The 24,638-nt window shown below is 39.5% G+C and overlaps 1 protein-coding gene across 2 annotated transcripts in view; it reads right to left on the reverse strand.

Annotated features, from left to right (window-relative positions):
• The window catches only part of Phex (phosphate regulating endopeptidase homolog X-linked), a 313,402-nt gene that overhangs the window by 274,355 nt on the left and 14,409 nt on the right, over positions 1-24,638 (reverse strand). For both annotated transcript variants that reach the window (XM_045140796.1, XM_004670003.3), the window contains one exon: positions 19,166-19,327. In XM_045140796.1, the coding sequence (XP_044996731.1) occupies positions 19,166-19,327 (162 nt within the window). The remainder of the gene's footprint in view (positions 1-19,165; positions 19,328-24,638) is intronic.

A 24,638-nucleotide genomic window follows, 5' to 3' on the forward strand; every position in this document is an offset into this window, starting at 1 on the left:
CTTGGCAAGTGAAGAGCAGGGTATGAGGCTGCTGGCAAGAACAGCCGCATGAGAATTCTGAGGCTCGGTGAGTCCACAGAAACCACAATTGCTCCTTCTCCTCACCCAGCACCTCCCACATATTCCCACGAGACTCATCGCATTCTGGCAACAGCTTGAAGTTTTCAACTCCCCGCTTCTTCATCTCCACAGCTCAGAGGTTCCAGACTGGCAGCAACACCTTTGACTTCAATTAACAGCACAGAATTTTACATCTCAATTTACTTTCACTGGTGTGTATTCAGAGCAATGTGTAGCTCAGAAGGCAGAAAAAAAAATGTCTTGTGTTTTCTTACATGATGCCAGGGACTTGAACAAAATGTTGAGAAATGTAAATTGAGAGAAATTAATGAATTAGTTAAGGTATTATCTGGCATTTTTTACTGTCAACTAGCAAATAATACTGATAGAGCAGTAATCTCCTCAGCCTAGAGTGGTCACTTTGGAGTGGTTCTTGTGTCACACAGCTCACAGAGATGTTTTCCAATGAATGATGGCTGCAGTACTCTACTAGTCAATTGGGTTATCACTTGGTGATGAGTACTGGGGCTAAGATCCTAGAGCCAATCAGAATCTCTGAGGGTGGCTCGGGCATCTGTATCTTGTAAGCTCCCCAAGACACATCATGCAGATGAGGTTGGATAATCAGAACAAAAGCTAATTCTCACTCTTCTCACTCGGGCTACAGTGCACTCAGAACACAGGGGTCCAAATGGAATTGTTCTGCCAGTGGTACACACATTCCAGAATTCAGAGACTTCATAGGAAAGAAAGAATGAAAATTATCTTACAAATAAGTTTCCATGCCGATGGCATGCTGCAATGACAACTTTGGTTATGTTAGATGTGCTATTTCATTTCAACTATCACTCTTTTTGTGTTTTGTTTTTTGTTTTTGTTTTTTTGGTTTTTTTTTAATTAATTTATTTATTTGAGAGCGACAGACACAGGGAGAAAGACAGATAGAAGGAGAGAGAGAGAATGGGCACGTCAGGGCTTCCAGCCTCTGCAAACGAACTCCAGACGCATGTGCCCCCTTGTGCATCTGGCTAACATGGGACCTGGGGAACCGAGCCTCGAACCGGGGTCCTTAGGCTTCACAGGCAAGCGCTTAACCACTAAGCCATCTCTCCAGCCCCCTGTTTTTGTTTTTTGAGGTAGGGTCTTGCTCTCTAGCCCAGGCTGACCTGGAACTCACAATGTAGTCTCAGGGTGGCCTTGAACTCTTAGTGATCAACCCACCTCTGCCTCCTAAGTGCTGGGATCAAAGGTGTGCCCTACCATGCCCAGCTCAACTGTCACTCTTGTGATGATGATAAAACATAGTCCTACACAACTTCCATTTGTGACTCATATTTTTATAAGCCATTAGTAAAATGAATATGGATAAATCACTTAAAATTTCTAAGAATCAGTTTCTACAATTGTAAAATGGGGATAATAGCACCTACCTAGGTTTTAGCGCTTTTCCCTAATGCTAAGTAAGGGTCAAGCAACTTGAATTCCCTGCGCAATGTACTCTTCAAAGTTTTTAAAATCTACTTAAGGCTCACGTCTCTGTTAATATGAAATCAGGGGAGAAATAAGGATCGTGTCACATTGCACAGATATTTGACCTATCTACACCTCCAGTTATAGTCCAAAAATTCTCAGAAGTGATCTAAATCAGAGAATCTTGAAATGCAAGTACAAATTTTCAATTCAGTTCTGCTATGCATCTTATCATGCGCCTACTGTTTACTTTTTTTCTGGCATCTTCACTTTTCCCTTGACCCTTGAGGATGATCACACAGGTAAGAGAGTTCCCCATCTCTTTAAGGTAAGGGAAACCTGAGTTCTCTATGTTGGCTATAAAGTCTATGTGTCCTTGGACAGTCTCACAAAAATCCCACATTCTGCTGGAAGGAGTGGCACATGCCTTTAATCCAAGCACTTGGGAGGCAGAGATGGGAAAATCGCTGTTTGAGGCCACTCTGAGACTACATCGTGAATTCCAGGTCAGCCTGGGCTAGAGAGCAAGACCCTACCTTGGAAAAAGAATCCCACATTCTAACTCCATTGTAATTCCAGCTGCTGGCTACCAACAGTAAGACCACGTGGCTACTTAGAGAATCTTCAGGAATCCTAACCTCCCAAGATCAGATGGGTATGCCTCCAACTACTACCAACAAAGCCATCTGGGGGTTTTGTCCCTTGCCAAGCAGTCATCCTCTTTCAGGAAGTGGTTTAGCAAAAATATGCAATTTCTCGGTACAACTGTAAAGTAAAATCCACTTGTACACACTAACCATGCAAAATAAAACCTGGGTGTGGGCAGGTGGAGAAGCCGCCTGGGGTGTGCACAGCTTTCTCAGGATGCACATATCCTGTGTCATTAGTCATGCCAAAGAACGTATATTTAGTCAAAAGAACCTAAATTTAGTCAACGATCTTCTAAAGTAAAATTCTTCCTTCCTCCTCTGACATTCAATCTCACAGGAAACTTCTCATAATGTGTTGCAATATTTATGCTACGAAATGCCACCTTGTCTACTTTCCCACTCCTTTTTGCCATCAAGATACCCATGCCTAGCATTTTGAGGCTGTCGCTCCACTTTACGAAAACTTCCGCATTCTCTGCCACAAGTTTAAAAATCTCAAAAATGGATTTCGACATCCTTCATCCATCCATCTCACTCCTGTCATCTCTCCCCAATAAGTCCCTGTTTATTTCTTCTTTCCAACAAATTTATATGTCTTATCCTTGAAACTTCACTCTCAGCACCTCCAGAATTATAGTCTCCCTACCCTGCTCCCAACCCCATTATTCCAAATTCAATCACTAATCCCTGCTTTTAAGACCAGACAACAAGATAGCTCTTCCTACATAGTGCTTATGAATGAACACTCTACTTAATAAATTATCCTCTCACACCATTAGTATTAGTCATTAGTATTTTAACTACAACCTGACAAAAGCTGCATCATCTGTAGTTTAGAGTTGATCTTTATCTCCCTGCTTTCATAATAAGCATGTGACAACAGTAAATTCCCCTGAAAAATACTAATTCTATGGCCTAGGCAATCCCTTCATTAGTTCAGGATTGCTATTGGCACAAAGCTCTGAACTCAAATCTCCAGTTTCATCAAATATCCTTAGAAACACACATTAACTGCCAGTAATGTACTCATTACCCAGGGAGTCTAGACAGTGGACTGTTCAAAAACTCTGGGCTTTGTAAATATAGTTCAGAAAGGAAAGCAGGTATTCTGAAGCATAGGTAACAAAACCCTTTCTGGCTTGCCATATGATTCATACTATCCAAGCTACTCATTAACTCATTAAATTACTGGACCTATCACTAAGCCTAACTGCCATCATTTTGAAACAGTGATGCAAGCAGATAGCATTTCAAGATATTTGCCACATCTGTAGAGTTTGAAAACTATTAATGCTAACCAGTAACAAAATCGCAAGCACTGCTATGATCTGCCACAGATGAATGTAAATAAAAGTTGATCTTTTTTCCTCATACAAGTTTTTGAATTCTGTCAACAGTTCTCTTGGGAGCCTATGGACCCACGTTACAGGTTCCTAAGGGGTGAGGAAAAGTAAAGAGAGAGGAATAGAATATTTGTGAAAAAAAAGTTGGCATCTAGAGAGGATCTAGAGCAGCCTAGGATCCTCTCCTCTTTTCTCACTTCCTCTAGCAGTGGATTAAAGACATTTGACCCTCCACTAAACATGTTGTGTCCTACCAATTAGACTGCCAAAATCTTCTATGGTTTGGAGTAATATAAGTGGAGACTATGAACAAGTATGTTGCTGTGGCTTCAATGTCTCCTTCAATACTCATGAAACTTAATTGCCATCATGATGGTATGAAGAAATCTATTGGTCTCATTTATTTATTTACTTATTAGGGATGTAGCAAATTCCTTAATCATGTTAGACAAACACTCTACCAATGACATAAGTCCTCATCCCAAAGATTAAGACCTTTAAGAGATGATTAGGCCATGAGGGCTCTGCCTTCATGAATTGATTATTGATATCACTTTAGGACTGGATTTGTAATCATGGGAGTTTGGTCTCATTTCTCCTCTGTCTCCTATGTTTGTTTGCCTTTCTGCCATGTTATTATGCAATATGGAGGCCCTCACCAGTGGTTAATACCTCTGCAGAGCCATTAGTCAAATAAAGTGCCATTGTATACAAATTACTAAGTCTGTGGTATTGTGTTACAGCAGCATACAATAGACTGAGACATACATACTCGCATCTCAGACTTGTCTTATTCAGAATCAGCTTCCTTATTTACAGACATATTGATATTTGGGGAGAATTGAGAGATGGCTTAGCAGTCAAGGCACTTGATGCCAAGCCAAATGACCCAGGTTCAAGTCCCCAGAACCCATGTAAGCCAGATGTACATGGTGGCACATGCATTTGGAGTTCATTTGCAGTGGCTAGAGGCCCTGGTGTGCCTATATCCTCTCTCTTTCTTTCTCTTCCTCTCTCTCTCTCAAATAAATAAAGTGTAAAACAAAAGAGATTTTGGAGAAATAGTAGGCCACAATATTTTATTTCGGTATTTTAAAAGTTTTTTTCTATCAAAGCTATTTTCATTACTTAAGCATCTACTACATATTACGAGTTTTTTTAGTAACACTCACTTGATTCTTATGGAAAAAGCAATAGGAGAATATTCCATTTGTTTAATCCTATGCAAAAGAATTTCCATGCAGCTCAACTAATTTATTTGACAGTATCACCAGATAAGAAACTGAGACTCTAGTCATATAGTTTATGGCAGGATCTTAATACCTTTCAGAGCCTAAACTTGAGCCACACATTGCGAATTCTTATTTTTTTCATCTGTACCATGTAAAAGATCACACTGATAAGGAATTTTGAAAGGGCTTGCGACTATCTCATTGCCAGTGTCCCTGACCTAAGCTCCCTGTGGCAATGGAGAGTGTCTGACAATTCCACTTCCCCTCCTGTCAGGGTCAAGCTCTAGTTTCATCTCAGGATTCTTCTGGAGCAGTCTAAAGAGCCTCAGGCATAGATATAAGTGAAGAAAAAGAACAGCATCACCTCATCTTAGTCAGTCAGTCACTACCACTGTATCTAGCCACACCCAGAGAGAACAGTCCTTGTCTCCTTCATCAAATGTTTACTATGCACCTCCTGTGTGCTTTTGCCTCTGGCTTTCATGGAGCTGCCCATGTATAGGGGTAATAATGGGTAGAGATATGAAAACATACAAGCAAGCACATAGGTAAGATAATTTCAGATGGTTAAGGAAGTATCACAAAGACACAAATACAGAGGGCCTGGAGATTGGATAAAGGGTGTGTGTGTGTGTGTGTGTGTGTGTGTGTGTGTGTGTGTATGCTAGGGTGGATCCCGGGGCTTCACTCATACTAAGCATGCACTTTACCACTGAGGAGGTACACACTCAGCCCATATTTCTAATAAAATGTTTTCTGACTGTTCTGGAGCACTGACTCCATTTGGGTTTATTCCTACCTAATGACTTTCTGATGTCATATTCAAGGTTCCAGACTAGCACTCATTGTATGATTAAAATATCATCCAAGCCACATGTGTAATTTTTAACTTTCTTATAGAGAGACCCTACCTCAAAAAAAAAGTTGCAGGGAAATGAATGAATCTGGAAAGGATTATACAAAGTCAAGTAACCCAGGCTCAGAAAGTCAAATGCCACATGTTCTTTCTCATATGTGGTTCCCAGATTTATAAATGTTTAGATTTGTATGAGTTGGAATAAAAAAAAATCAGTAGTAGTGACCAGGAAGCTAAAAGTGGGCTATGAGGGAAGAAAAAGATGGGAGGGCTTAAGGGAAGGGTATATTATATATGTAAGTAGAGGGGTAGAAATGGGCTAAGTGGAGGGGTTGGAGGAAAGGAGGGATGAGAGGAAGGTTTTAAGATTTATGAATAAACCGTATGGAAACCTACTTCTTTGCTAGATATATGTGTGAGTATATGTATATATGCATGTTAAGAGAGAGAACTTGGGCAGAAGTATCTTATGGAGGTGTATAATGTTGTACCCAGAAGCCATACATTGTTAACAGAAAAATTTTCAGTACCAGGGCTGTGATACCTTCCAGTGATTTAGCCATAGAGGTCCCTGATGCCTCCAAACCATTATATACTATTGCAAGGCTTTTGGTTGTCCACCAGAAATGGATGGTAAGACCTTATTGCTGATGGCTTCACATGCTTGGGCTGCAGGTCACTAAGAAATCAAGCTGGAGCTGAGCTGAAAACTACCTCCCTGTTGACTAGCTGCAAGGATGCTGGAAAGAGCTATGCAGCCTGTTGAGGGAGAAAAAGTCATCAATATTCTTAACCAGCAGTGGACCCTGAAAGCTTTATGGACGCCCAGCCAGGCCAAATGTACCAACTGGTACAATGATGGTATGTCTGTTATGGGGGAAAACAACTGCTGTCTCATTGAACTTGAGGCCCATTCCACAGGAGGCAATTAATGCCTGGTTCTGAAAACCTAATCAAAAACCTATAGCTTGGGAGGTCATAAGCCCTAGAGACAACTACTGTTGTCTGGCTAAATGCATATATTATGCCCACTAAACTGCCTTTGAATATTTATGTTTATGCATACAGATATTAACATTTCAAGGTAGTATCTCCCTCTAGCCCAGGCTGACCTGGATCTCACTCTGTAGTCCCAGAATGGCCTCAAACTCACAGTAATCCTCCTATCTCTGCCTCCCAAATCCTGAGATTAAAGGTGTGCACCACCATGCCTGGCTTTATGCCTATATATTAATACTACTCCCATTTTTCATCAGAGAAGCTTTTTTTATTCAGATGGTGGTGACCACTGGATTGACTCAAAACTTACTAAAGGTTAAGGCTTCTTTTGGCTATTTGTCTCTCCTGAAGTTCCAGGTCCCTGCTCTCGTAACTCCTCCCCCCATTGGGGGGACTACTCCCCATGTGGGCTCTCTACCCACTCCTACCTGTCACTTGGGAAGAGCTCTTGATACTTCTCCCTCATAATCTAATAAAGTCTCTTTAGATTTAAAAAAAAAAAACTCACCAAAGGGCTGGAGAGATTGCTTAGTGGTTAAGGCTCTTGCCTGCAAAGCCTAAAAACTCAGGTTTGATTCCCTAGTAAGCCAGATACACAAGGTGGTGCATACATCTGGAGTTTGTTTGCAGTGACTAGAGGCCCTGGTATGCTCATTCTCTCCCTCTCTCTCTCTCTCTCTCTCTCTCTCTCTCTCTCTCTCTCTCTCTCTCTCTCTCATCAATAAATAAATAAAATATGAAAAAAAAATCACCAAAGTGCTTAGAAGAAAGGACGGAGGAGTATCCAGCACTGAAACATCTCTATCATACCCTCCAAGGGTCAGAAACCATTGTGGAAGATGTGGCAGAAAGAATGTAAGAGCCAAAGGAAGGGACAGAGAACTTACAATGCTGACTTCCAGACACAAAGTAACCTGGATATTCATAACCTCGCAGGACCTTAAATATAGGAGGAAAATAAAGTTATGATATCAAAATAGAAAAGAGACTAGTTAGAAAGAAGAAGGGATTCATTCAGTGGAGATGGGATTTGAGCGGAGGTAAAAGAAAGGTGGTGAGAAGGGATTGTGATCATATTGTTTATATTTATGAAAGTTGTCAAAAAAATTAAAGGGGGGAGCTGGGAGATGACTCAGTGATAAAAGGTGCTTGCTTGCAAAGCTTTATGGCCTGAGTTCAATTTCCCAGTACCCACGTAAAGCCAAATGCACAAAATGGTGCATGCATCTGGAGTTCATTTGCAGTGCAGGAGGCCTTGTTATGCCTAAATTCACTTTCTCTCTCTGTGCCTCTCTCTCTCTCAAATAAATATATAATTTTTTAAATTAAAAAAATAAATCAATAAGTAAAAATAAATAGCTGTCTTTATATATGATAACATATTTTGTTTATGCTAATATACCTTGAAAGGCCATTTATAAATGTAATCAGGGGTGGAAGAGTGGCTTCCCCAGGACCCACATAAACCAGATGCACAAGTTGGTCCATGCATCTGGAGTTAGTTGGCATTGGCTGGAGGCCCTAGCATGCTCTTTCTCTGTCTCTTTCTCTCTCTTTCCCTCTCCCTCTTTCTCTCTCAAATAAATAAATAAAAATAAAATATTTTTTTCATTCATTATAAAGTGTCAATTTACATATGAGAGAATTTACAGTTTTTAACTTAAATTTGGTGTATATTTTACACTTATCCCACATCTCAATTTCAACTAGCCATGTTTCCAATGTTCAAAAGCCATATGTGGTTAGTGGCTACTGTATTGATTAGTGTAGCTCTAGAATCTTGATTATAATACCTACTAGAACACTACATTATGTGCAGACATAAATTCCATGAAAATAACCTAAGGCAGCCGGGCATGGTGGCGCACGCCTTTAATCCCAGCACTTGGGAGGCAGAGGTAAGAGGATCACTGTGAGTCTGTGGCCACCCTGAGACTACATAATGAATTTCAGGTCAGCCAGCCTGAACTAAAGTGAGATCCTACCTCGAAAAAAATAAATAAATAACCTAAGGCCTTATTAATCCCTGTGCTTTTGTATTTCCTATGTCTAACAGAACACTTCTGGTTGAATACGATAAGAAAACATAAAATTTGGTTGCTATTAGCAACATTTTATAGCCAAACAGATGTAGAAAGAAACATGACAAAGTATAAGTCAGAATAGAGAGAGAAATACAGGTGATCCTTTAATGGTATATCTTAGTGGCTTGATCAACTCTTGCCTGGAGTCTAAAAGTTACTAGAGTTTTGGTAACTCGAGCCATCATATTTCCTTTATTTCTTAAACCAGTTTGAGTTGCAATTTCTGTTACATGTAGTTCACTGCAATTCATGCAAGGAAAAATGTAAATGCTCAGTAAATAGTCTTAGGTTCCCAGATCAATTAGTGCAATCAAAATACTATGCATTTCATTCTATGGGAAATCTATTTATTTTCCAAAAACTAAATCTCAAACAACTCAAGTGAATGCAATTAACAATGCCGGTTCCTTTCACACATATCCAAGATACTTGTATGAGCTACTAATGAATGAAAACTATGCCAATGAGATAGGGGTCTTCACATATCACATCTTAAAATTAAATGCTTACAGCAGGTAATCACAAAGTAAGACAAGTGCATGCAATGGACATAGAAACCATAGAAAGAGACACATAAGAAGAAAACCAAAAGGGCAAAATGTCTCAGCTGCTGGAACAGCAGCTTTTCTACTCACTGGCCATTATCAGGGCCTCTTCAGTTCATTTCACTATTTACAAGAGAATATATCTAAGCTGGACAGATGGGTTAGCAGTTGGTTCAGTTCCCCGGGACACATGTTAGCCAGATGCACAAGGTGATGCACGAGTCTGGAGTTTGTTGGCAGTGGCTGAAGGCCCTGGTGTGCCCATTCTCTCTATCCTGCTTTCTCTCCCTGAGATAGAGAGAGGAAGAGACAGATAGAGACAAAAAGAGAAAATGGTCACACCAAGGCCTTCAGCCACTGCAAATGAACTACACACAATGTGCCATCATGTGCGTCTGGCTTACATGGGCCCTAGGAAATTGAATCTTGGTCCTTTGGCTTTGCAGGCAAGTGCCTTAACCACTGTTGAACAATCTCTCCATCCCAAAGAAAAAGGACATATCTACTGGGCATGGTGGCACATGCTTTTAGCCACATCACTTGGAAGGCAGAGGTAGGAGGGTCACTATGAGTTTGAGGCCAGCCTGGGACTATGGAGTGAGTTCCAGATTAGCCTGGGCTAGTGTGAGACTGCCTCAGGGAAAAAAAAAGAGAGAGAGAAAGAGAGAGAAAGAAAGAGGACATATTTTAGCCTCGCAATGCTCTCATATGTTCTGTAGTCAACAGAAAGAAATTATTTTATATCTTAGCAACTGCGAATATTGTTGGACAACTTCTTATCCATACACACACATACTATATACCACACTCAAATGATCTTTGACTTGAGAAACAATTAGAAGAATACAAACTTCAAGTAAAATGATTCCATTTCAAATTGCGAGTCTTTAATGTAAGACAGGATTGACTGTGATGTATGCATCACTTGGTAATTCAGTACTTCCTGGTGGCCAGGTTCTGAAAAATAAAATTGCTGAATTCCAAGCCAGCCTGTGCTAAACTTGTCTCAAAAAAAAAAAAAAAAAAAAAAAAAGGACCACCCGGGCATGGTGGAGCATATCTTTAATCCCAGTACTCAGGAGGCAGCAGTTGGAAGGTTGCTAGAAATTCGAGGCCAGCCTGGGACTACATAGTGAATTCCAGGTCAGCCTGGGCTAGAGCAAGACCCTACCTCAAAAAAACACACACAAAACAATAGATCGTTGATTCTAAATACCTTCCTAACACATTTTCACTTTTAAAAGTATGATGCCATTTGTTTCAACAAACCTAATGAAGTCAAGACTCAATTTGATACATCATTATTGTATATGCATGGTCTGAGAAAAATGACACAGTTTACCATATCATCAACAATCTGGACCTCCTAATTAGGAAGTAATTTTATAGGAATTGAAACAAAGCTCTCAGAATTCTATTGTCTACAAAAGATGATTTAACTAGGATCATTTCTTTAAAAAAAAAAAGAACAGGATTATTGCCAGGCGTGGTGGCACATGCTTTTAATACCAGCATTCGGGAGGCAGGGGTAAGAGGGTCGCCATGAGTTCAAGGCCACCCTGAGACTACATAGTGAATACCAAGTCTGCCTGGGCTAGGGCGAGACCCTACCTCAAAAAAAAAATGATTATAAAGGAAAGTGGAGGGGAATATAATTATGAGAATCAATTAGATTTCAGTCAGTAGGTATTTATACATAATTGATATAGAATCATGATCATCTTTATCTGTACATTAAATGTATAGCCCCACTTCAGCTTGCAGTTCTGATACAATTGTGTTTGAAAATAATATTCTGCATTTCTTCACAAAATATTGGTTAATATGGCTACCCCCCCCACAAAAAAAGATAGCTATCCCATAGTAGAGAAGATCTTGCCCCACACCTTGAGTCAGCTGTCTTCTACCTGACACAAGGGTTCTATTTCATTCATTGTCTCATGTTTCAGAAGTGATCATTTGCTCAATTTCCATATATTCATTCATAAGCAATGTCTGCTGCACTGCCTTTGTGGTCACATGAAGACAGATTGGGGAAGGTTACAGGAAGGAAATTTTAAGACAACCATATCACTACATTTAGGCTTTTCTCTCCTGGAAAACAATCTTCCTTTTTGAAGAAAATAAGAAATAAATGTATTTTCTAAGTAGAAATCTGAGTCTTATATTCCATTTAAAGAGGAAAATCACAAAGCCAGGTTGCTAACATCAATCGTGGACAATTTTTCATCAGCCAGGTCTGTCAAATCCATTTTATTTCACAAATTGGACAGCCGAATATGTGTTCTCTGCCAGCCATGAGAAAATGGTATTCTTTTGGTTGGTAATATTGGATTTTACTTTTGAATTTTCTCTCTTTTTATCAAAGATGAGTAAAAATCTTGACAGTATTAAAATTTTGGAAGCATGTGATATTTATGCAGAATAAGGCCAGAACATAACTTCAATCATTTGATAGACATTACTTCATAAACATTAGAACTATTTTTAAGACAAAAGGGAGAAGCAAAGGACAAGTGTTTGTTTAGGACCTGCTATATACCAAGGACTAGAATGGATAGTTTATACAGATCATCTCCAGTCTTCACAAAAAGCCCATAATGAAGGTGTTTCTATTCTGTTTTAAAGATGAGAAAACTGAACCAAAAGACCAATAATTTTTCCAAAGTGAGGCAAAGAATAAATGAAAGGCAATCAGGATTCATGTACTTTTCTTGATGATTCAACCCTCTGAGTGGTTTATAATGAAGAAAAAATTGGAAAGAGACTAAATGATAACACTGACATTAATTATAAACATTATAGTACCACAACATAAACCAATCATCTCAAATGATGATATAGACCTACTTTTACTGACAAGTATTCACATCATATAAAGTAAAAAGAAATTATAAAAACCAAAATATATAAGCCTTTATGAATACATACTTTTATATGTATAGTTGCACTTAAAAAGTTATCACTGAGTAGTAGGATTCAAAGCATTTTTTCCTGTTGTTTAGACATAGTCTACAATAAGCTGGTTGTCCCTGGAATGCTGAATTGATAGATAGTTGGCAGATAGTCTGATAGACACATAGATATAGAATATACAAGGAGATAAAGACAAAATGTAAAGACCCAATACTTCAAAAAATGAAAATTGCTATCACATTTGACATTCATAAATCCCAAGTTATATGCTTTAAGGCTACTCATTTGTAACATACTGGCAGAGATAAGAAAGATATATGTTTGTATTAGTAGATCCAACATTAACATCATAGTTTTGTTGTTTTCCCATGAACTACTATATAAAGAAGGAGGCAATATCTATACATTTACAGACAGTAAGAAATATGCTAAAGTAAATATAACAACATGGTAACTATAGGAAAATCTGATATATGGGATATCTTTGTGCCATATGCTTAACTTTACTAAGTTTGAATTATCTCAAAATAAAAAGCTTAAAGAACTAACAGACATTGTATATTTAAAATATATATGCCCAATAAAACATGATGCTATTGTAGTCACCTTCACATTCCTGTGACAAACATGCAACCAGACACAGTTTATAGGAGGAATGGGTGAATTTCAGGCTTATAGATCCAAGAGAAGTTCCATCAAAGATGAAAGAAGTTGGCTCTCTCTTTCATAGATCCAAACAGAGAGAAACCACCAAACAGCCAACAACACCAAAACCAGCAAGAAAGCACAGAACTCAAACTGCTCTTTTCACTTTGGGCTGGAATCAAATCTGCTCCCAAATACATCTTAGGGCTGTACTCTAAGATCTGCCCCCATTGACATCCCCCCACCATAGCAGGAATCTGCCTGCTAGGGGCTGAAGTTTCAAATTCAATTTTAATAAAACACTTGAATCTGTGAAGCCATACATTTACATTATCACATCTAAACTACCACAGATGGCAACTTAAAAGGAGTCCTCTCTCCACCATTTGTTCTCCCTTTGTAACACTTGAGGCAAGAGTTCCATGATCACTTTGTAAGTTTGTAGTTTACAGCACTTGTCACAGAAGGATTTAGGATTGAATTGTACCTTTCTAGAGCATAGAATTATACAGGAAACCTGCCATTTTGTTTCACATGACCAACACAACCTTGACAACAGAATGTGACAAACCTACCACACACACACAAAAATGACATGGACACATGTGAATCATAAATAAAAGCACAAGTGTATGAAACAAAATAATAACTTCTTTAATTCTAAGTATATCTTAAAATAAATCATTCAAAGGGCTGGAGAGATGGCTTAGCAGTTAAGGCGCTTGCCTGCAAAGCCAGAGGACCTCGGTTCGATTCTCCAGGACCCATGTAAGCCAGATGCACAAGGTGGCACATGCGTCTGGAGTTTGTTTGCAGTGACTGGAGGTTCTGGCATACCCATTCTCTCTCTCTCTCCCTCTCTCTCTCTCTCTCTCTCTCTCTCTCTCTCTCTCTTTCTCTCTCAAATAAATTAAATAAAAATATTTTAAAAAATAAATAAATCATTCAAAGGTAGGATTTATTTCAAAGTTATTAGTTTAGTTCTACACAAGGAAATCTAAAGAAGTTAAAAGATGATTCAAGTCTCTTGATAAATGTCAAAGAGACATTTTTCTTGAGAATACCTCTTTGCAAACTAGGAACTAGAGGAAAGGCTAAAAAAATAATAACTATCAGGAAAAGAATACTCATGCACACACATATGAGAGGGGAACAGGGGGCATTACTATCCAAAGTATGAATGAGAAAATTGTGCTTGTTATTACTCAACATCATTCTTGAGATTCTAAATGAGAGAGAGAAGATGAATTGTAATTATTTTTAACTTTGTTATTATATATAAATCCCAAAGAAGCCACTAAAAGCAATTAATAAAACAGTTCTAATGAGATCTGACATAAATATAACAAGGCTATGTTTTACTCCAGGCATCAGGAGTTGTGAATCTTTGTCCATAAGTGTTAGTAAGTATTTTAGGTGGTGCAGGTCATATAGTCTTTGTAGCAACTACTCAACTTTATCATTACAGCCATTGATTAATGATGGATGTGTTCAAGTAATCCTGGTCATAGCTTGCTGACCTCTACTTCACATCATACACAAATAAAAATAGTTTATGGTAAAAATTATTTAAAACAGCAGGAAAAGACAAAAATCTAGGAATAAAATTTCCAAAAGGTAATTTGACTATACACATCAAAACTTAAGTTATAGCTGGGTGTGGTGTCACATACCTTTAATCCCACCACTTGGGAGGCAGAGGTAGGAGGATAATGTGAGTTCGAGGTCACCTTGAGACTACATAGTGAATTCCAGGTCAGCCTGAGCTATAGTGAGACCCTACCTCAAAAGAAAAAGAAAAAAAAAAAAAGATAAGAATATGGAAAATGGCCAAGGTGAAGGACCAACATGAATTAATTAGTGTCTTATAAGGAAATAAGTAGTATTTTATGAACTCACTCCTCAAGTTCTTATTTAAGGCTTGACAGTACAAGAGAAAACCAGAAAACTCTGATATTCTCAAAAATACTTATTCACGCCAGGTGTGGTGGCACATGCCTTTAATCCCAGCACTCGGGAGGCAGAGGTAGGAGGATGGCCATGAGTTTGAGGCCACCCTGAGACTATATAGTGAATTCCAGGTCAGCCTAGGCTTCAGTGAGACCTTACCTCGAAAAACCAAACAAAAATACTTATTCATAATTTAGAATACTAAAATTGAGTGTGCTAATAGAAAGTATAAGTCCATGTGATTTATATCTATTTGTGAAATTACATTCTTCCTTAAAATTGACCATATAAATCAGTTTTCCAATGATTCCACATTATAATATATATAAAAACTAATATATATTTAATTTTCATGCACTTAAAATACTGGAAAGTAAAGCTGGGCATGGTGGCACATTAATCCCAGCACTAGGGAGGCAGAGGTACAAAGATTGTCATGAGTTCAAGGCCACCCTGAGACTACACAGTGAATTTCAGGACAGCCTGAGCTAGACTGAGACCCTGCCTCAAAAGACCAAAAAAAAAAAAAAAAGTAAAAGAAAGAAAGAAAAGAAAAGAAAAATGTACTAGAAAAGAAAAATAGGAAATAAAGAAATATATTTCTTATATAAACTATATTTCTTCTCACAGATCAAAAATTCTTTGTGTTACTAAATTCAAGTTACATGACATGCTTCATCATTGTCAAAAAGAGAAAAGTAAAACCAAAAAAAAAAAAACAAAACAAAACAAACCAAACAGAGCCAGGCGTGGTGGCGCGCGTCTTTAATCCCAGCACTCGGGAGGCAGAGGTAGGAGGATCGCCATGAGTTCAAGGCCACCCTGAGACTCCATAGTGAATTCCAGGTCAGTCTGGGCTAGAGTGAGACCCTACCTCAAAAAACCAAAAAAAAAAAAGAGAGAGAGAAAAGTATTATTTCTGTCTTCTCAAAATCATTACTTTATCTGGCTTTGAAATCTTCCTACTATCCTGATATGGTTTTCTCTAACACCGTACCATAAAAATTAGATCCATAGATCCAATACAAACAGTAATAGCATTTCCAAATTTGCCAGGGGAAACACAAGTACATATGAGCATATGTGAACATATGCACATGTGACTAGCTTCTCATTGATGGAGAGGCCAATGGAAAAAAGTGAACCTCCCTAGAGCTAACTGAGAAGTTAGCAGAAACAATATGGCAACCATAAGTCATCTAGAGTTCTCAAAAGTGATGTCAAAAGACAATGAACCCCTTCCATCCCTATTGTCTGGGATCATTGTCTTTTGAGAATTCTGGGGTCAGGAGAAGAGAATGGGAGGTTGGAGGGAATAAATACAAAACTAAAACCAAAATGGGCTACCATAGAAACCTTTCTCCTTGATAGGTGACTAAAAGATATAATCCCCAACAGGAGTATGGAGGGATCTTCTGGTAAGAAGGGCCTTAGAGAGGGTGGGATGAATGTCTAAAACATTTGACACTGGCCTGTAACTCCCAGTACCAGAAGTTGGTTGCTACCCACATTAAGCTGTTGATTAGAGAGACCTACCATCTCCCCAAAATAAGACAGGCTTCTGTCAAAGCAGTTGATTACCCACCTGAGGTAAAATGTAAAACCTTATTGATGAAGACACCACATGCTTCTGACACAGAACACCAAGAGACCCAGATGGAATCAGGGAGGTAACCAGTCTCCAGATACTTGGCCAATCTAGTGCTGGAAAATACTACATGAGCTACTGGGAGAAAGTGCCCAGCAATGTTGTGAGCAAGCAGGGGTCTCAGCTATTCAAAAGCAACCAGCCTGACAAAATGTACACACCTGAGCTGGAGAAATGGCTTAGCAGTTAATGTGCTTGCCTGCAAAGCCTAAGGATCCAGGTTTGACTTCCCAGAACCCACATTAGCCAGACCTAGAGGCCCCGGTGCACCAATTCTCTCTCTCTCTCTCTCTCCTTCTCCCTCTCCCTCTCCTTCTCTCTCTCTCTTTCTCTCATAAAAACTTAAAAAATAAAAATTTTTTAAAAAGATGCACATACCTGTGCAATGGTGGCACATAGCCTTGATGCGTAACCAGTGACTATCTGATTGGCTAAGAGATCTGCTCAGTGCAAAGGAACACATAGCTGGAACTGAGAACCAGGTCAGAATCCTATGGAGACCAAGATTATGGTCTCCAACAATAAGCTCCTTGTCTTTGGCTAAAGGAGGGGCTAAAGCCATCAAAATCTCTCTAAATAAATAATACTTATACCATTTAACTATGCTTTCATTCTCCATTGGAGAATCTGTTTTTTTACAGAAGGTAGCAAGACCCAAGGAAATAAATCACCCCTCGCACTTCATGCAATGCTCAGGTGAAACCACAAAGGACTTGGTGAGATGAACAAGAGTACTGCTTCCATGGAAAGCCTGACAATCTGCACCAGGGTGATGGAGACAGATGCTGAAGCTACTCAACACACACCAAAGCAGAAAGCCAAAAGCTCCTGGGAGCTTAATACTGAAGTTCACTTAAAATACACCCACCATGGCTCAGGGAATTTTGAGGAAGTGGGGGCAGAAAGAATGTAAGAGCCACAGGTGGGGAGGGCATACCCAGAAGTATTCCCCCCAATGACTGACTTCTGCTCTCACAATACATAACCTATAAACCCATGGAGAATACCAGAAATCACACTATGGTGGGCCCTCAGTGGATTGGGGGCAGGGAGGAAGGAAATGATGGCACTGACACATGATGTGTCCATACAAAGCATACTCTTAATAAAAAAAATAAATGGGCTGGAGAATGGCTTAATGGTTAAGGCACTTGCCTGAAAAGCCAAAGGACCCAGGTTAGATTACCCAGAACCCACATAAGCCAGATGCACAAGGTGGCACATGCGTCTGGAGTTCGTTTACAGTGGCTGAAGGCCCTGGAGCACCCATTTTCTCCCTCTCTCTCTCTTGCCCTCTATCTCTCTCTCAAATAAATAAAAATTTTAAAAAGAGATTTAAACAGGCAATGAAGTGTTAATGAAGTGTTACATTTTGTAAGCCATGAAAATTCAGGACACAATAAGCAAAAAATGAGGTTTGCTCTAAATGACAAGTTTATTAATATAACATGATGATCATTAATTTTTCCTACGTTCTCTGTTGCAATCAAATGTTTTTTTAAATATATATTTTTTGTTTTTTAAATATGTATTTTTAAAATTCATTTGTTTATTTATTTATTTGCAAGCAGAGAGAGTGAATGACAGAAGGAATGGGTGTGACTGCAAACGAACTCAAGATACATGTGCCTCTTTGTGAGGTACTGGAAAATTGAACCAGGTTTGTCAGGCATTGCAAGCAAGGGCCTTTAACTGCTGAGCCATCTCTCCAGCCCCCTCAATTTTGTTTTTAACATTTTGCAGTAAAAATCACTGATTCATCAAATAAAATCCTAACAATCTTTATTGGAGTTGTGTTAAGGAAATATCAAAAAAAAATGGACTAGAGAGCTGGCTTAGTGGTTAAGGTGCTTGCTTACAAAGCCTAAGGATTCATGGTTGACTCTCCAGGTCCCACATAAGCTGGACACACAAGGTGATGTAAGCACACAATGTTGCAGATGCACCCTAGTTGTTACAAGCCTCTGGTGTTCGATTACAGTGGCTGGAGGCCCTGACACACAAATTCATTCTCACTCTCTCTCTCTCTCTCTCTCTCGCTTCCTCTCTCTCTCTCTCTCTCTCTCTCTCTCTCTCTCTCTCTCTCTTGCATAAAAAGCCAGTCGGTTGGACTTCCCTCAAAAAAAAAATAATATCAGGGCTGGAAAGATGGCCTAGCAGTTAAGGTGTTTGCCTGTGAAGCCTAAGGACCAAGTTTCAACTGCCCAGTACCCATGTAAGCCAGACTGCAGCTGGAATTCATATGCAGTGGCTAGAGGCCCTGACACGCCCATTCTCTCTCCCTCTCCTCTCTATTTCCCCCTCTCTCAAATAAATAAATACAAAAATATTTTCAAAACAATACCAAAAACTGAAATTCTGTAAAGGTTTTTATCTTCTATTAAAACAATTATTGGAGGGTTGGAAAGATGGCTCAGAGGTTAAAGACACTTGCTTGAAAACGCTGATGGCTCAAGTTCCTATTCCCCGGTACTGAAGTAAGCCAGATGCACAGGTGAGGCATGTATTGGGAGTCCGTTGCATACCAGACAACAGGCCCTGGCACGCCCATGCTCACTCCCTCTGTCTGCCTCTTTCTCTCTGTCTCAAATAAATAAATGAATAAACAAATTACAAGCTACATTAAAATATCTTTAAAAACCATAATTCTTAGAGATGATTTTAGTATAGTTAAAGGTGAGTAATCATGCTTTAAACCCTAAACTTTATTTTCCTTGTCAAATATTGCTCTCTGGAAATATATCACAAAACTCCAATAGAAACTTACCCTTCAACTTGAGGTCAACATTATGTCTCAACCAAGGATAAACCCCATAGCTTGGCATATCTTCAGGAATTGGATTATTGTTGATCCAGCCATCACAAGCAAACCGGAAGAAATTATCACAAGGATCCACAGACGGATTTACTTTACTCATGATGGCAGCAGCTGTTTAAAAAGAAAATCATAGGATTAAAAACCAGTACTGAGGGCTGGAGAGATGGGTTAGTGGTTAAGCGCTTGCCTGTGAAGCCTAAGGACCCTGGTTCAAGGCTTGATTCCCCAGGACCCACGTTAGCTAGATGCACAAGGGGGCGCACGCGTCTGGAGTTCGTTTGCAGTGGCTGGAGGACCTGGCACGCCCATTCTCTCTCTCTTTCTGTCTATCTGCCTTTCTCTCTCTCTCACTCTCAAACAAATAAAATAAACAAAAAATATTTTTAAAAAAACCAGTACTGAATGTTATGTATATTTTTTTTTCCAAATTAAACAATAAATTTCTATCAGCAAGTTGCCAAGCCTTGGCTTCAACATTTCCCCTCAAATGCCTCTCTGAATTAACTTCATTTAGAATGGATAGGTAAAAGTTTAGTGGGATTGCTGTTATTGGTTTTGTTGGATTGTCCCTGATATGCGTGGGGGGTAGGATAAGAATACAAATGGAGTATGTGGCAAATGGTCAGCAAATTTAAAAAAAAAAAAGTGACTATCTCCTGTCCCACATATACTCTTGTAAACTGACTTGGCCACTTTTCCCATGAGGCAATGAGGTCCATTTCCCTTGCCTTGAATCTGGGCTCTCCTTGACACTTATTTTGGCCAATAGAATTGGCAGAAATCACTTCTTTAAAATTTTTTTGCGGGGGGGTTTCAAAGTAGGGTCTCATTCTAGCACAGGCTGATCTGCGATTTACTATGTAGTCTCAGGCTGGCCTTGAATTCACAGAGATCCTCCTACTGCTACCAAGTGCTGGGATAAAAGGTGTGTGCCAGCATGTATGGTTTCTTTAGAGTTTCTAAACTAGGCACTTAGGAGGCCTTTCCTACTGCATGCTAAGTCTTTTCAAATGGAGCTCTGGGGCCATCCTTGAAGAAGTCTCATGGAAAAAAAGAGGCCTCTCTGATAAAAATCAAGCCAATACCAACTGCCACACATGCAACTGAAGGCACCACTGGCCTTACAGCCCAAGTGACCCTTCAGCAGAAATTAGCTTTACAAAGGATCCTGTACAGTATCTACAAAGAAGTCACCCACGAAACCCATGCAACCATGAGACATATTGACTCATTCTTGCTTCAGGCCTGCATGGTTTAGGTGACCTGTTTTAGAGCCAAGGGTAAATAATTGGCCCACTTGTTATCATCCTAAATAATTTAAGGAAATACTTGAAATATGGCTGGGCATGGTGGCACATGCCTTTAATCCCAGCACTTGGGAGGCAGAGGTAGTCAGATCTCCATGAATTCAAGGCCACCCTGAGACTACATAGTGAATTCCAGATCAGCCTAAGATAGAGTGAGACCCTACCTTGAAAAAACAAAAATAAAAAAGAAATATTTCAAATATGGTTTAATCCTATAAAGCCATACATGAACTCTTTAGCCCCTTGACATGTAGCATAATTCTAAGAGGAATGAAATCTTATGAAGATGCCAACACAAAGCCTGAAATAAAGGTTGGGGCTACTTACCAGACAATTTTAGGATGTAGAAGAGGGCTATAGACTTGACCTTACAAACTAATTGTTCGGCTGGATGGAACAACAGCCACAGGTCCAAAGTACAGTGTTCTAAGTGAGAGGCCAGGTCTATCAAGTAGTCCATTGAATTAACAGAAAGATACAATATATGGAGCCATCATTACTTTCCTCTTTCATAAGCCCATATACAACTATATGTGAAAGATAGTCAGTAGATAGGACATGTACACGAGAAATATATACCTATGAACTTTATTAAATATTTTTTATTTGCAAGCAAAGAAAGGGGTACAGAGACAGTGGGAGAATAAAAGATCGGGAATGGGTGTGCCAGGGCCTCCTGCCATTGCAAACATACTCAAGATGCATGTGTCACTTTGTGCATCTGGCTTTATGTCAGTATTGAGGAATCAAACCCAGGCCATCAGACTTTGTGAGCAAGTCTCTTTAACCACTTGTCCATCTCTCCAGCCCCCTGTGAACTTTTGTTTGAGACAAGATGTCACTCTATAGCCCAGGTTGGCCTCAAACTCACAGAAATTCTCCACCTCCCAAGTTCTGGGATTCTATGTGTGAGCCACCAAACTTGGGTGTATCTATGCATTCTGAAAAGAAAATCGTTCATTCCAAAATTCCTAATACTTATTCCAATTGTCTTGCAGCTGCAGTACAATTGTTGGCTACCATTTTGGCACAAAGATACGTACCAACTGATTTTTCTAAAAGGCAGCCAATATTTTAATGACATTGGAATGATGACATTCTGGGTAATTTTCATGCCTTAATTAATGCCAGAATACATTTCTATGCAAAGGAATGAAAATCCAATGGGCCATCAGCTAAATAAAAATGAATTTCCCCCTATAAGTACAATCTATATAAATTTACTGATACATCATATGGTTGGTTACAAATGTGATTCTTCTCAGTTTAAAATTAAAGGCAACTGCCTTACTTTCTTTTTTTTTTTTTTTTTTTTTTCTCTTTTGGTTTTTTGAGATAGGGTCTTGCTCTAGCCCAGGCTGATCTGGAATTCACTATGAAGTCTCAGGGTGGCCTCGAACTCATGGCAATCCTCCTACCTCTGCCTCCCAAGTGCTGGGAATAAAGGCATGTGCCACCATGCCTGGCTGCCTTACTCTCTTTTTTAAAAAAAAAATGTTTATTTTTATTTATTTGAGAGTAACAGACAGAGAAAGAGGCAGAGAGACAGACAGAATGGGCTCACCAGGGTCTCCAGCCACTGCAAACGAACTCCAGATGCATGAGCCACCTTGTGCATCTGGCTTACGTGGGTACTGGGGAGTCAAGCCTTGAACAAGGGTCCTTAGGTTTCACAAGCAAGCACTTAACTGCTAAGCCATCTCTCCAGCCCCTTACTTTTTAAAAAATATTTTATTTTATTATTACTAGAGAGAGAAGGGAGAGGGAAACAGATAGAGTATAGGTTCACCAGAGCTTCTAGCCACTGCAAACAAATTTCAGACACATACTCCACCTTGTGCATCTGGCTTACGTGGGCACTGAGGAATCAACATGGGTCCTTAGGCTTCACAGGTAAGCACCTTAACCACTAACCCATCTCTCCAGCCCTAACCTACACTTTCTATGGAAATTTCAAACTGCCCTTTGTTCCTTGTTGAAGTGAATAAGCAAACAACCTAAGTGTTTTGTTTTGTTTTTTTTGAGACAAGTTCTTGCTAGTTAACACTGGCTGGACTGGAACTCATGGTGAGCCTTCTGTTTCTGCTTCTGCCTCTGCCTCTGCCTCTTGGTTACAGGGCCAGAATTACAAACATGAGCCACCATGTCTTGCACCTAATTTCTATAAGAGTTCAAAATCCTTACCATTTTCAACCTCTGTTTTCTAAAATAAGCAGCTTCAAGTTGGCTTAACGTGTTTCCTTTTTCAAAACTAATGTAGTTGTCTTTGACTACATTTTTGCTTGCCACTACAATTTTACCATTACTATTGGTATTCAAATGTACTACAGATGTACTAGAATCTTCCTCCCAGTTTGTATTTATAGTTAGTCTATGCAGCCGCAGAGTGAATCTGCTAAGTGACACCTCAGGGACATGGATCACACAGTCTCTGTCTCACACAATATTTACAGTCACACAAGGGAGCCCTCACACACTTTTACTCACATAAGCTCATTGCTTTCTGGCTTCCTTCCCTAATGTCCCTGGCCCCCAATTCTCAAATGCATCCTCTCCGTCTCCTTGATTTTCTTACAGGTACTGTGGAAAACTGCAAGGTCAGCTCTGACCTCAGTCCTGATAGAAAAGTTGGTAAGGAGCCGGCTGAAAGAGAAAACTCTTCTCTCTGCCTTGCAATTCATCATTCATGATTCACAGCTGGGCACAGGGCTACACTTTCTGCAGGGGAAGTATGACTTCAAATTGCAAGGGACCGTAATTGTCAAGATACCAAAACTCCTTTCCCCCTTCTCAGCTCCATGGAAAAAGTCAAGAGCCTTGTTTTAATAAAAGAAATATGGTTGTGAGGGGAAGTTGTGAAGGTTCAGGCTGCTACACTCTCAAGCATTGCACATGAGATTAATAGTTAGGCAGGCTCCCATTTCTTTACATGGTACAGGTGTAGACATTCCTCCATGTACCCTCTTGAGGTAGTTTTTTTTTTAATTTTAAATCATTTTTATGTATTTATTTGAGAGTGACAGACAGAGAAAGAGGCAGAGAAAGGGAGAGAGAGAGAATGGGCGTGCCAGGGCCTCCAGCCACTACAAACAAACTCCAGAAGTGTACGTCCCCTTGTGCATCTGACTAACATGGGTCCTGGGGAATCAAACCTCGAACCGGGGTACTCAGGCTTCACAGGCAAGCGCTTAAATGCTACACCATCTCTCCAGCACGAGTTTTTAGTTTTAATCAGGACTCAAGAGGGAGGTTTTTAAGATATTTTATTTGTTTATTTATTTATTTACTTATTTGCATGGGGAGAGAGAGAGAATGGATACACCAGAGCCTCCAGCCATTGCAAATGAACTGTGGATGCATGCACCACTTTGTGTATCTAGCTTTACGTGGGTACTGGGGAATCGAACCCAGGTTGTGAATCATTGCAGACAAGCACCTTAACCACTGAGCAATTTCTCCAACCTAAAAAATAGTTCATTTTCATATTACAATTTTAAAATTTTATTTATTATTTTTTTTATTAACAACTTCCATGATTGTAAGCAATATCCCATGGTAATGCCCTCCCTCACCCCACGTTCCCCTTTGAAACTCCAGTCTCCATCATATCCCCTCCCCCTCTCAATCAGTCTCTCTTTTATTTTGATGTCATGATAAGAGATAGTTTTTTTTTTTTTTGGTTTTTGTTTTTGGTTTTGGTTTTTTGAGGTAGGGTCTCACTCTAGCCCAGGTTGACCTGGAATTCACTATGTAGTCTTAGGGTAGCCTTGAACTCATGGTGATCCACCTACCTCTGCCTCCCAAATGCTGGGATTAAAGGTGTGCACCACCATGCCTGGCTAAGAGATAGTTTTATAAAGGCTTAAATCTTGTTATTTTTATGAAATAATCAAATCACTCACATCATTTCCTCTGTGTCAATAACTATAGGCTGAATTCTTTTCAAGCAACACAGCCTTCTTACAAACTCTAGAGTGAGAACACTTGTGAGAAAATGACAGCAACACCATGCAATAGATAAATAACCTCAGGCAGGTTACCTGCTAGTTTCCTCAACTGTAAAATGGGGACAGTGATAACAAGGACTGTCATGCAGATTAAATGAGTGTGAGCAC

The sequence above is a fragment of the Jaculus jaculus genome, chromosome X (genome assembly GCF_020740685.1).
Source record: "Jaculus jaculus isolate mJacJac1 chromosome X, mJacJac1.mat.Y.cur, whole genome shotgun sequence".
NCBI lineage: Eukaryota > Metazoa > Chordata > Mammalia > Rodentia > Dipodidae > Jaculus > Jaculus jaculus.